Consider the following 13,087-nt stretch of genomic DNA (forward strand, 5'->3'; position numbering starts at 1 on the left):
ATAGTGTGTTCGTCTTTTGGTGTTGTTAAAAAGGATTCCGTCTGCCCTGGGGGAGATTGTCCTTCTTCCGGTTGTAGCTTTCGCCGATTTATGGGTCCTCGTGCCAGATGAAGTAAAAGATGTGTGAGGGAACTCCATACGGCGCCCAGCAGGTGCAGACTGCATCCATATACGGTGTATAGTGCATAACCATGGATTGCTGTGTCGATAGTCAACTTAATAACTTTTATGACTATAAATACTCCGAGAATTCCGGCTGTCGCTGACCCGAAGGTTACGAATCCGCTCCATATCCTTGAGGCGGTATTTGAAGCTATTTTTTGGAGTGCCTTTTCGTCTAACAGGCTGTATAATGAGATTTCTCCTGGTACAACTGCTTGTTCTGTCATCCCACGTGCTACGAAGTTGAGAAGCGCTGGTTTCTCAGCAGGAAACATTATGTGATCTCGTAGCTTCTCTATATCTTTTTCAGTGTATATTCCTAATCGCCAATGGCCCTGGAGTGAGATATTTCCAACTCAAGGAGGTCATTGGGTGTAATCGTTGTGGAGGTAATTGTCTGACTTGTGGATCTGGAGTAAGTTGAATCCATGTATCGTCTATGCGATAGAGTGTTGGTAGTTCGAAGCTACATTCCTTTTGAGTGCCAAATTTTGTGAGCACTCTAGATTTCGGCGTTAGAAATAATGAGGTATTTCTTACTGTTACAGGAAGTTCAGCGTAGCATTCCTTTGTTCTTCTGACTGTGGCGTCGACAGGAATACATTTTACTACATGAACTGCTTCTCCAGCTGTGACAGCCATGAATCCTGGTCCTTTCATTATTCGATAAGCAAACTCATCAGACTGTAAGGTGGCGAATGATAAGGTGTTGGTTATTACGTCCTTTTCTAACTCGCATTTTTATTGAATAACGTTATAATAAAGAGATGTCATTTGATGTCTTATATGTTTTTCGACATATACGAATTTTGAATTCATATATGCAAAGATGTCGAGGTTATCGATCGGAATTGTTCCTCTTTCGGCGAAACGTATGAATGCATGCCACAATAATATATTATTCTTGAAAGTTCAACTTTGCACTGCATTATATACGCATGATTATAGTCGGAAAGTTGCAGGAGTTGGATATAAGTTTCCGTAGAGTTCGGAATTTTATGCGGAAGGTTGCACTCTCCAACATCCAACAGCGATACCGAGGTTATATTTAAATGTCGCCCGCCGCAATCGAACCCAAGGAGAGCGAGGGAGGTTTGCGTAGTAATTAACAATATTAAATGATACATCATTCTGTAAGTAAAGAAATCAGAGTTTATTGTTTACATGTTTTCAGATTTCTGTTTCATTTGTTGTATCATACATTGTTATAGTCATTATTTTTTTTATCAATACAGTCATATAAGAGTTCTGCTATGTTACAGGGATCATGTCCTTTGTTTCTTAATACAGTACATATTATTAAATAATCTATAAAGCAAATAGTGCAATTTTTAATTGAAGTGCTTTCGACTATGTCATTTCCAAAATTATGACATTTTTCCTCTTCGAATTTATCACTGAATATGCCGTGGAATTTTATAATCTCACATGTTTGAAATCTGCCCATAATTAATCGGAAGCAAGGTACACAGTATCTATTTTCCTCAGCCTTAACATGATACGTTTTATAACATTGAAAAGTAAAGAGTCTGGGGCAGTATGTTAGAAAATAATGCAGTTTTGGTTTATAAGGTTTCGGCCTACACATTTTTATTGATTTTCGTGACTTATTGCAAGGATTATATATATATATATATATATATATATATATATATGTGTGGTGTATATAAATGTGACTATTAATAAAAACCTTGCGACCAGGCCAAGCTCAGATCTGCAATCCCTCTAGGGAGTGGATTCTTCTACTGAAAAGATATGCAGATTGTGATATATATATATTTTCTTAATTTAAAGCTTACGTATAATGTGATCTTATAGTATGTGCATATAAATGTGCTTACTTATATATGTATGTTTGTATTTCTTGTATATATATATATATATATTTTTTATATGTATATTTGTTTAGCAGCTAACACGGCATTAATACGGTCCTTTATAAAGGTAGTTTTGGTGCAGTCGGACCCAAGTAAAGCAATGGAAATTTGTTTTGGGCGATAATATTGAATAATACATAAAAAGAGTGAGTAGTATATATATTTCTTATATTATTATTTTTTATATATATATATATATATATATATATATATATATATTTTTCTTAATTTTCCATTTCATCAGTATCGTCATATATTGTTAATTTGATAGTATCTTTAGTGATACTATCATATAATATTTCCTTAATATTGTTAGGATATCAAACCCCCTTTCTCTTAATATTATACATATTGCTAAATAATCTATAAAGCAGATTGTGCAGTTTTTAATGGATGTATTCCTTAGTAAATCAGTTCTACAAATAAGGCATTGTTCCGTTTCAAATGTTCGATTACTTATTCCGTGAAATTTAACAATAAAAACCTACGGTAATTGCCCTGGATTTGTGCGAAACAACTAGAGCAATATCTTTTTCCTTCTGCCTTAATATATAAAGCCTTATAGCACTTATAAATGAAAAGACCGTGACAATGAGTTAAAAGAAAATGGGGTTTAAATTTGTATGGCTTAGGTCAACACATTTTTAATGATTTATAATAACTATATGGATATATATAAATATATGTATTGACAAGAGTTGAATGACCAAGTCAGCGATTTCTTCCAAGAGTGGATTCATTCACTGAAAGAAAAATACATGTATATATATTTATATTAAAGTATATGTATATGTCTAAGTACGCTCTATTAATAGGATGATAAAACTTATTGTGTTATAATTTATGATTGTAATCTTATAATTATTATTCTTATTGTATAGTATATATTCTTTATATATTAATTTATTTTATATTTTATTTTTAATCATCATTTATTATTAGTATTACGGGGTCTTCATAATCATAAATATTCTGGTGTTGTTGTTCTATTTTGATGATGAATTCAAGATATCGATTGGCACATAAATTGCAATGAACTATAGATCGAATTGTTTCTAGGTAATTTTCACAAATGTAGCATTTACTTCTATTAAATCTTGTGCCGTCTACACAATGGTGTTTCTTGAATTCTTCGTAGTAAGGCTTTACGGATTCCAAAAGCAATGTATCGTAGCATCTAGGGCATAAAATGACATGCATATTATCTATTTTTTTATAAAAGCGTGTTTTAATACATTGTACTATATATAGTCTTTGAAGCGCTTCTGCAGGACGAGATGAGGAGTGTGATTGTGAAGGGGTTGAGGAGTTCTGTGACGAGTGACGCATCTTATATTCTTTTATTAGGGTACTAATAGTATCGAGAACCGCTCACGTGTAATATGAGTGGATTAGGGATAGTGTTAAGGTCGATGTGTCTCTCATCGCAGTTCAACAAAAATTCTAAATATTTCAGAAGGCACTCATCGCATTGGTACATAAGTCTGGTTATTGTGATATTGGCGTTGCAACGTGCACAAATGATTTCGCGAAACCGTTCACTAGAAATCATGTGGTGTGACACTATCCATTCGTATTGACTTTGATATTGCGGTTGGAAAAGGCTATAACATTGGGTACAGTATGCGAATCCTGAGGCTATGTGTCGGTACCCAAGGGATTTAGTGCATCGTGTGATCGATAGTAATGAGAATAGGTCGGTATTAGGCTGTAATGCTGTGCTGAATTGTAGCCCTGTAGATTGGCCTTGCGAGTTCATTCTATAAAGAGAAAAAGGGTAGTGCAGAAAGGGAAATTGACCGGTTTTTATTTATTCAAAGTGGATACTTTGAATAAATAAAAACCGGTCAATTTCCCTTTAGTTTGTATACATGAATATGTATACGAACTAACACAGATTTTTCTGTATCAGTTTGTTCTTCATCTTCTTCTAAATTTGTTAAGTAAGAAAAATATGTATCATGACATAGATTCTCTTAATGATCTTAATGTGACTAAAGGTACCTTACATATTTTGCATATTATTGGTTCATAATAACTTGTGATTATAAGATAATGGCATTTAAAATATTTATAAAACCATCTATAATATTCAGAAGGTAAAAAGTGGTAGCATTCTGTACAAAAATTCAGATTTCCACGTTTGATATGGGAAAATCCGATAGCTCTAACGCACCATGTAATGTCTAATCGCTGTTGTACTTGTGAGAAAGCAGGTGACGATTTGTATATGGGATTTATTGTTGGTCGTTGGCGATGCCAACACATCTGAAACCAAAAATTTAGACTTAATGTATTTCATCCTGGCTCTATATGAGCGATTTTCAATTTGTCCGCGTGGACAATTTTTGTAGTATTTTTGAATGAAATTTTAATATTATTTTTCGGTAGTATTTCAAGTATTTCAAAAGGTCCAATATACTGGTCTGAGAATTTACCTTTATTTGGTTCTTTTAATAAAAATACATAATCTCCTTGTTTAAATTCTCGTACATGAGTACGTTTGTCATAATAATATTTGCTTTTGGTTTTAGATTGTATTAAGTTTTGTTGTGCTTCTTCTTGCGTGTCACGCAATCGATTGAATAGGTTTGTTAAATATTCAGTGTATGTAGGGTCTATATTTTCCTCTATAATAGTATTAGACGAAGGTAATCGCGCTATTTTTCCGAAGATTAGTTCAAAAGGGGAAAATTTTGTGCTTCGTGTATACTTGTATTATATAAAAACATGGCTAAAGCGATATGATCATCCCAGTTCGAGTCTTTATTAATTTGTGTTTTTAAATATTCCGTTAAAACGTGATGAGATCTTTCTATCGATCCGTTAGACTGGGGGTGATAAGCAGTTGTGCGGTATTGTTTAATTCTGAATTTTTTTGCTAAGTTCTTCATCAAGGCGGTTAGGAAATTGGATCCTTGATCGGTTAGAATGGCTTGGGGAGCTCCATAAATGCAAATAAAATTTTTCGTAAAGGCGTCGGCTATGGTTAATGACGTGGCTTCTTTTAAAGGCACCGCGACTGAATATTTTGTTAATAAATCTTGTATCATGAGTATGTAAATATTTCCATTATCGGATATGGTTAATGGACCTACAATGTCCATTGATATTTTGTCGAAAGCTGATCCGGGAGTGTCGGTTATTATCATTGGTTGTTTTGTTTTTATTCTTGTTAATTTTTTTAATTGACAAGTCCGACAATTTCGAATAAAATTTTGAATGTCTTTTTTCATCGTATTCCAATAATAATAAGATCTTAATCTGTTATAGGTTTTAGTTATTCCTTTGTGGCCGCCAATTGTTGAGTCATGATATTCACGGATAAGGGAAAATCTTTCCTCTATATTTGGCGTTTGAATAATATCTTTACATATAGTTATGCAAATATTTATGTCATTCATATGTTTGATTAATTGTGATTCTACATAAGCCCATGGGAGTCCCAGTGTCAAAAAAATTAGTTTTCTTTATTGAAATGGATTCTAATTGCAATTATTGTACGACATCCAGCAATGATTTGATACAGTTTTTTATATTATTCGGTTCTATTAAAGTGCGGTGGTTAAGTTTTAGAGGTAATGATATTAGAGTTTTTGAACGTATTGTATTTATTTTTGCCCTTTCATAATTTATATTATCCTTATACACGGGTAAAAGGTTGGCTTCCTGTAGTTCTTTTGCTCCGTTATCGAAAGGTTCACCTTTTAATGTTATAAAAATTATATAGTTATCATTATGTTTTAGCAATCTATCTCGGCTTATTCGGGCTTTGACTTTATGCTTGGTAGGTATTTCCACGTAGGGTACATTGTCAGCGGATATTAATTCATCATCACTTTCTTCGCTACTTGTTTCCAGATCTTCATTACTAATTATACTTTCGTTTTTGTCACTATTATATTCTTCAACAGTTAAGGGTTCCGTTACAGGTGTATCTATGTGTTAACAAGGAGGTATCTTCGTTTATTTCCTCTTCGGTCACAGGTGAAGGATTATGGGGGTTAATTTCTACATTGGTTTGAATCAGGGGTTAACGAACTGAGAATAAAGATTCATCAGAATCGGAATCAGGGTCTGGAGGAAGAGGATGAGTTTTCTTAAAAGGTAAGATTTTAAAGGTTGGGTTTCTAGATAGTGCATCGGCATTATTATTTAATGTTCCCTTTTTATATTGTATATTGTAATCATATTCAGCTAATTTGATTCTCCATTTTAAAAGTCTCGAAGAAGGATCTTTAATAGAATGTAGCCATACTAGTGGTTTATGGTCTGTCACGTGTCACGTGCTGTGACCCACTGTTATCGTCTACCTAGGTGTCAATAACAAAGTTGCTCTTTATTTAGGTTTTTGGGTAATCTGTCTAAATCGGCTATACCCAGGGCTCCGCCGAGAGCAGGATCAATGTGTACTAGGAACTAATAAATCAGGGGATTTTTTTACTGATCTGGAATGATGATAATAGAGGCTTGATTTAAAAACTCTTTTATGATATTGTCTAAATTGTAAATAATATTTTCGTTATTTTCTTCTATAAATTGAATTAACGTTTCTAATATGACTTCAGGGTCAACGAAAGGATTTTGTTGAAATTCAGAATCAGTTGTCTGAGGCCTCATTTATTTTATTTTATTTGACAAGAAAAAAAATTAAGAAAGTTGAAAATAAAGTGATTAAATTTATGACATATGTGTTTGAAAATGATTAAGAATGTTAAGCAAATGCGTTGAATCCCGTTATTGTATATTTGATATAGTTTGGTGGTCAGAATACAATTCACTCGGCACTAACGAGAGGCTGAGGAAGTTCTAGGAACTCCATGACACCATGACGATTATCGTGTATGCAATGAACGTGACGCACAATGACACTCGAGTCAATTAAAGATAAAATAAAATTCTAAAATTATATCTGTAATAGTTCTGAATTTATTCAATTTTAAGTTGGAGTAATAATTATGATTAGAAAAGTTCGGTTTGAAATTATAAATAGATTGTGATTAATTCGACAAATTTTCAATTATATTAAAATTGGGATAAGGATTAAGGTGGTTTGCAATGATAATTATGAGGGATTAAGTACTTACTGTTGTTGTATAGTAGAATTCACCGTCGGAGTAATTTCAAATATATACTGATTTTGAAGGTTTTAATCTACGACTTATATAAGTTTGGATCCATGGATATCATGGAGATGACGGCACCTGTCCTGTGCGATCTGGCCATTGAATGGCTGGACGAAATAAACGAAGTCCGAAAGAACTCAGGCAAGCTACAGGGCAGCGGAATTATAAAGTCCAGAGTCTACGGACTTATCAAGGTGGTCGAAACTCTAACGGGCAAAGTGGAGGCTCAAGGAGATGGGGAACTCCTTAGGAAGAAGAACCAAAAGTTGAAAGCAAAACTTGCGACGGCCACCAGAGAAGAGCAACGCCTCCTTAGAGAGCTTAAGAAGGAGAGGAAGGATAGGCTTGAGTTAGAAACCGAAAGGGATAGACTTCTCGATAAAATAAAAGAGGATTCAAAAAACGGAAATATCACAAAAAAATTGGCAAGGTAGAGGAGGATTATACTCCCACACCGCGGTCCGTCTATGCGGAATCTAAGAAGTTAGATCCAAAAAATGAAGATGCCAGCTGGCCCACCCTTGGTGGCGTGGCCAGGCCACCCCATACACAGCCTAGTACCTCTGTCCTCAGCGACAAGGCCCGTGAGGCTGAGCTGAGTAAGCAGATTGCTAATCTTGTGAGTATAAAGAAGGAGGTCAGAGAAGCTATCACCGCTGAGCCTGCCGTCGAATTTGCAGTCCCCCAGGGACTCCCCCCGAGACCTGCGAAAGGTAAAAATAAGGGGATCAAGGTGGTAGATAACGTTCAGGTTGCCCCCCCACGACAGACTGCTAACCCAAAGAGGTTGCTGCTGGCAGCGATGCGGATTGGGTAGAGGTCGAGAGATCCAGGAAGAAAAGGAAAAAGCAGGAACAAGCTCCGGCAAGAAGTCGACCCGTCTCCAAGTCTCGCCAGACACCCGCGGAGACCAATAGGAATCCCGCCAAGGGTCTCAGTGCGGCCAAAAAGGAGAGGGCCACTAAAAGGAGAAGACTACCCAAAACCGCAGCAGTGTCCATTAAGGGGTGCACGGAGGACTTCTCGTACGCAGAAGCTTTACGCACCGCACGCGAGAGAATCTCCTTGGACAAGCTGGGAATCCAGTCATCAAAGATTCGCAATGCGGCAAATGATAGGATCATTATTGAAATCCCAGAGACGGGTGAAGCTCGAAAAGCGGACTCCTTGGCCGCCCAGCTGAAGGAAGTCCTACTAGGCATTGCCAAGATAGCGAGAGCAACAATTAATGGAGAGCTAAAAATCTCCGGGTTTGATGTTTCGGTGAACTCAGAGGAAATGATACACGCTATTGCAGAGGCAGGATCGTGTGCTGTGGACGATGTCACGAATCGGCCAATTAGGAGACTGACCAATGGCCTCAACACCATCTGGGTCAAGTGCCCACTTACCGCGGCATTGAAAATCTCAAAGGTAGGAAAGATCCGACTAGGCTGGATACCATAGTAAGGGCTGAAATCTTGAAAGCGAGACCAGTCTAATGCTATAAAGGCTCGAGATTCGGACATATTAAGGAAGTATGCAAGGCCGAGATAGACCGTAGTAGATCTTGTTTCCGCTGCGGGGAAGTTAATCACCCGGCGAAAGTCTGCCAGCGGATCCCCAGGTGTGTGGTCTGTTTTAAATCCGGTAGAGAGCCTGGACATCGTCTAGAATCTAACATCTGCGAAGCGACCAAGGAGCTAGTTAAGGTATAATCAGCTTCCAAATTGAGTGAACCATCTCATAGAGTGGAGGACTGAGAAATGGAGACCAATGATGGTACGGTTACTGCAATGCAACCTTAACCACAGTTGGCGTGCCCATGATGACCTTATGGCTCAGCACATGCTAGAGGCGAAGATCGGTGTGTGTGCTGTCTCGGAACTCAGACACGTCCCGGACTCTCAGTTTTGGTTAGCCAGCGAGAACGGCCTTGCGGCCATCCACTGGAAACCGGAGCTCACATCAACACCTTGTATGTTGGTGAAGAAATGTAAGGATTTTGTTGTGGCCAAATGTGAGGACTTCCACATAGTCTCATGTTACATCTTGTCCAATACTACCAGCGTGGTCTTCTCAGGGTTCCTGGATGAGTTGTGAAAAGTGATCACGCGTTTGGGGACTAAGGTTCTGGTATGCGGAGACTTTAACACGGCGTTTATCTTATAGGGATCTACCACCTCCAATAGTAGAGGACATCTCGTCAAAGCGTGGGCCGCGGAGTGCGACCTCCAATTGATAAATGTAGGCTCCACACCAACATGTGTGCGACCCCAAGGGTCATCTGTGGTGGACTTCACTTGGGCATCATACAGCCTTGCTGGTATGACAGCTGGTATTGCAGCATCATATATCAGAGATTGGAAGGTGCTACAGGAAACGGAGACCTATCTGATCACTGTTACATCTCGTTTAAAATTAATATCACCCCGTAAGACAGCAAAAACGCATAAGAACGCGTTCCCGAGATGGAACTGGCGCAGGATGGATATTGACAAATTCATCGTCTCCCTGGAATGGAGTTGCTGTGATGGCTCTCAACTGGAAGGCGATACCATCAACGCTAAAGGTAGAGAGGGATGGCTGCGGAAGACAATGAGGGACGCTTGTGATTCAGCCGCGCCAAGGATTAAGAATGGCAACCCTAAAAGGTCTGCATATTGGTGGAATTCTACGATAACTCACCCGAGACAAAAGTGTTGCAGAGCCAAAAGGTTGTGGTCCAAAAATAAAAGGAGGCAAAACACGGACGAGAGGGAATCTTGTGCTAGGAACTACAAGTTAGCCAGGAACGCCTTTAGACTTGAGATAAAAAAAGCCAAGTCTGCGGCATGGCAGAAACTTCTGCAGACCATTGAGCAGGATCCCTGGGGCTTCTTTGCAAGGTGGTCCTTAACAGATTGCGCAGGGCCTCTCCTGGCCTTACAGAGACCATAGAGGAAGGAAACTTAAACCTCCTGTTGAACTGTCTATTCCCGTGGGATGAGGCATCCAATCCATCCGAACGTTGGGACAATACTTGGGAGTGGAATGAAGAGTAGGAAATTAAGACCTGCAAAACGCGAGCAATCCTAACGAGGAGAGACATTAAGAACTCAGCTCCTGGGCCAGATGGGGTCCTGGCGACAGTTTGGAAGATGGTCCCGCAGGAAATGATACAAGCAGTAACGGACGGGTGGGGGTGACACATTGCTGTGCCACTCCCACAGGGGGGATTAAGGTGGGGAAGATGGGCCGGGAATGGCGTGGGTGGGATGGGTGGTGGGTGGACTGAGATTGGAATGGGGTTTGGGATGAGAAAGGGAAGTGAACCTCTCCTTTGGAGAAAGGGAATGGTTGAGAGGTTGGGACGGGGCTGGAGCGGGTGGGAAGATTGGTGGGTGGATTGGGATTGGGACTGGGGTTTGGGTACGGGGAATAGGGATAGGGAAGGGATGGGTCTGGAAAGCGGTGGGAAGATCCAGGAAGGGAGCGCCAAATGGCGCAGTCTGCCGGGGTCACAGTAGTCATGCGGAAAGCAGAGCCCGTGACTCTGGCTACAAGATAAAATGGTGGTCCTGCACAGGAGGGTTCTTAGTCGGTATTCCGTCCGAGGCACTTTCCTGCTCGGCGGCGAATCCAATACACCCCCGCCGGAAGGACGGCAAGGTATGCGTAAATGCATTTTCCTTCCTGTCGCAAAAAAAAAAATGTCATATCTGGGCCTCCTCCTTTTTTTTACAAGGAAGAAATGCCTTTACGCATCCCCGGTGACGGTGGGCCGGAGTATATGGAACTCGCCCTTCCGCTATTATACGGAAGGGAATACCCACTAAAACCTCCTTGAGTGGCCTATCCCTGGCGTTTAGTGGGGGACTCCCGGAACGTGCACTTGCATTACTTCAGGAGCCTCGCGCGCCCTCTCCCAAATAAGGAAATCTTCTCGGGAAGGATAGGAAGGCAATCCTCTACCTTCCATAATGGTCATCTCGCTTTTATAATGGGAGGGCCACTACCTCCTTCCACCTGACCCTACTGGAGGGAGAAGGAAAGGGACCTTAAGGACCCTTCGCCGCCCCCGCGGACGTGAGTCATCCGACCCCGTCCTTGCTTTTCGCTCGTTTTGGCCGGGAACCTCTCCCGGTGTGAACAGTGGCAGGATGGTCGGGTGGTCGACCTCTGACCCCGAGTTCTCCGGTCGGACTCGGCCATGTTTACCTCCGCAACCATTGGAGAGAGGAAGACTCTCCCTCCGGTGCGGAGGCAGCAGGCACTAATCCTTAGCGACCTCAGCGGGGGAGGTTTGCAACATGACGTCGCACATCCCTCCTCGCATCTGAGTCGCTCCATCGCAAATATCGGGGGAGGTCTGTGACATAAAGTCACAGACCTCCCCCCCGACCCGCGATGCCTCCACAAAGGGAGGCCTGCACTGTCATTTCCCGCGTGGCTGGACCTCATCCTGGACAATGGCGCTTCATCGCCCATTTTACCTGTCTGGCCCCGAGGCTTGACGCAGCGGCGGCCTCATTGGGTCGCCTGCTGCCCAACCTTGGTGGTCCGGACGGGCGTGTAAGAAAGCTGTATGGGTGGACGGTCTTGGCCATGGCTCTTTATAGGGCCCCGGTATGGGCGGCCGATATACGGAAGAACCTTTCAGTTCTCCCGATTTTATGCAGGGTCCAGCGCAAGGTGGCCCTGCGGGCCGCCTGGGCGTATAGGACCGTCGCCCATACAGCCGCCGTAGCCCTGGCGGGGACTTCGCCCGCGGAGCTCCTAGCCCAAATGTACGCCGACGTATATCGGCGTATACGGGAGCTCCGTGAAGGGGCGGGACCCAACACCATTATCCCTTACCAGGGTGTGGCAGGCGGTGAAGCGTCGCGCTCGGCGATGCCTGTTGGAGAGCTGGCAAGACCAGCTGCTCCACGTTGGCCCCGGCTAGCCGGGCACAGGATCGCCGACGCGATTGGGCTCTATCTACCAGAATGAGTGGACAAGGCCTTTGATGGCACGTCCTACTAAATGACGCAGGTGATTTCCGGGCATAGGTGCTTCGGGGAATACCTGTGTCGCATTGAGAAGAAGCCCACACTACGGTGCCACCACTGTGGAGCGAGAAATGATACCACTGACTTCAATTTCTTTGGCGTCAGTGGTATCATGACGGGGGCGGTGGCACAGCACACGCTCGAGCACTGCTTGGCGTGGAGCGAGCTTCGCCGGGTTCTTATCGACCAGATCGGCGATGACCTCGATCTGCGGGCCGTGGTGCAAGCTATGGTCCGCAGCGAGGTCAACTGGCGGCCCCTTCAATAGTGCGCCACCTTGACGTGGTGGAGGGACTCTGTCCCGAAGCTCCGGGAAACCAGGGTGTAAGGATAGCTAAGAGCGCACCGATAGCCGGATACCTTCGTGGGCCCCGGCTCGGACAGGATGGATAGCACCGGCATGCATACCTGGGTGTCGGACGAGTACGACTCGGTCTCCGCTACGGACGTGACGGTCACGGCCGAAATGATGGCGAACGTCACATAGGACATCGGGGCGGAATCCCTTAAGCCGGAGCGTGGCTGGGCGGCGGGGGCTGGGGAGTAACGAAGACACTACGCGAGGGCCTTAGCGTGCCCGCCTGAAGAGCGTCCTTCCTTCCGGAGGAGTCCTCTTCAGAAGAGCCGATCGGATAGAGAGGCGCGCGAAGCTTAAGGCTCCCGGGTTCTGATCTTGAGGTGAGGCTTACGTGTCGCCTAAACCCAACTGGACGGGAGGCAAACGGTTGGGACACGGCTTCTTGGGGGAGGCGGAGCTTCGGGTACCGACGAGCCTCCTGGGACGGTCGTTGTTTCCGAGCCGCCCGGTGGTGGGAGGTCTGTCGTCCATTTGGGGATGGCGGGTCTCACCGGCACTATGCGGTCGTTTTAAAGTAGACGTACACTCTACGATGTAGGGTTTAAGTGGGAC

General features: G+C 42.5%; 1 protein-coding gene across 1 annotated transcript; it reads left to right on the forward strand.

Moving 5' to 3' along the window:
- Positions 1–11,533: 11,533 nt before the first annotated feature.
- LOC140664672 (uncharacterized) lies at positions 11,534–12,118 on the forward strand. Its single transcript, XM_072890002.1, has one exon. The coding sequence runs from the start codon at positions 11,534–11,536 to the stop codon at positions 12,116–12,118; it is 585 nt and encodes a 194-aa protein (XP_072746103.1).
- Positions 12,119–13,087: the final 969 nt, after the last annotated feature.

The sequence above is a fragment of the Anoplolepis gracilipes genome, chromosome 4, assembly GCF_047496725.1.
Source record: "Anoplolepis gracilipes chromosome 4, ASM4749672v1, whole genome shotgun sequence".
In the NCBI taxonomy this organism is placed as follows: domain Eukaryota; kingdom Metazoa; phylum Arthropoda; class Insecta; order Hymenoptera; family Formicidae; genus Anoplolepis; species Anoplolepis gracilipes.

Excerpts from the sequence above, each read along its gene's own strand:
- LOC140664672 (XM_072890002.1), top strand. The coding sequence starts at position 11,534 with ATGCCTCCACAAAGGGAGGCCTGCACTGTCATTTCCCGCGTGGCTGGA.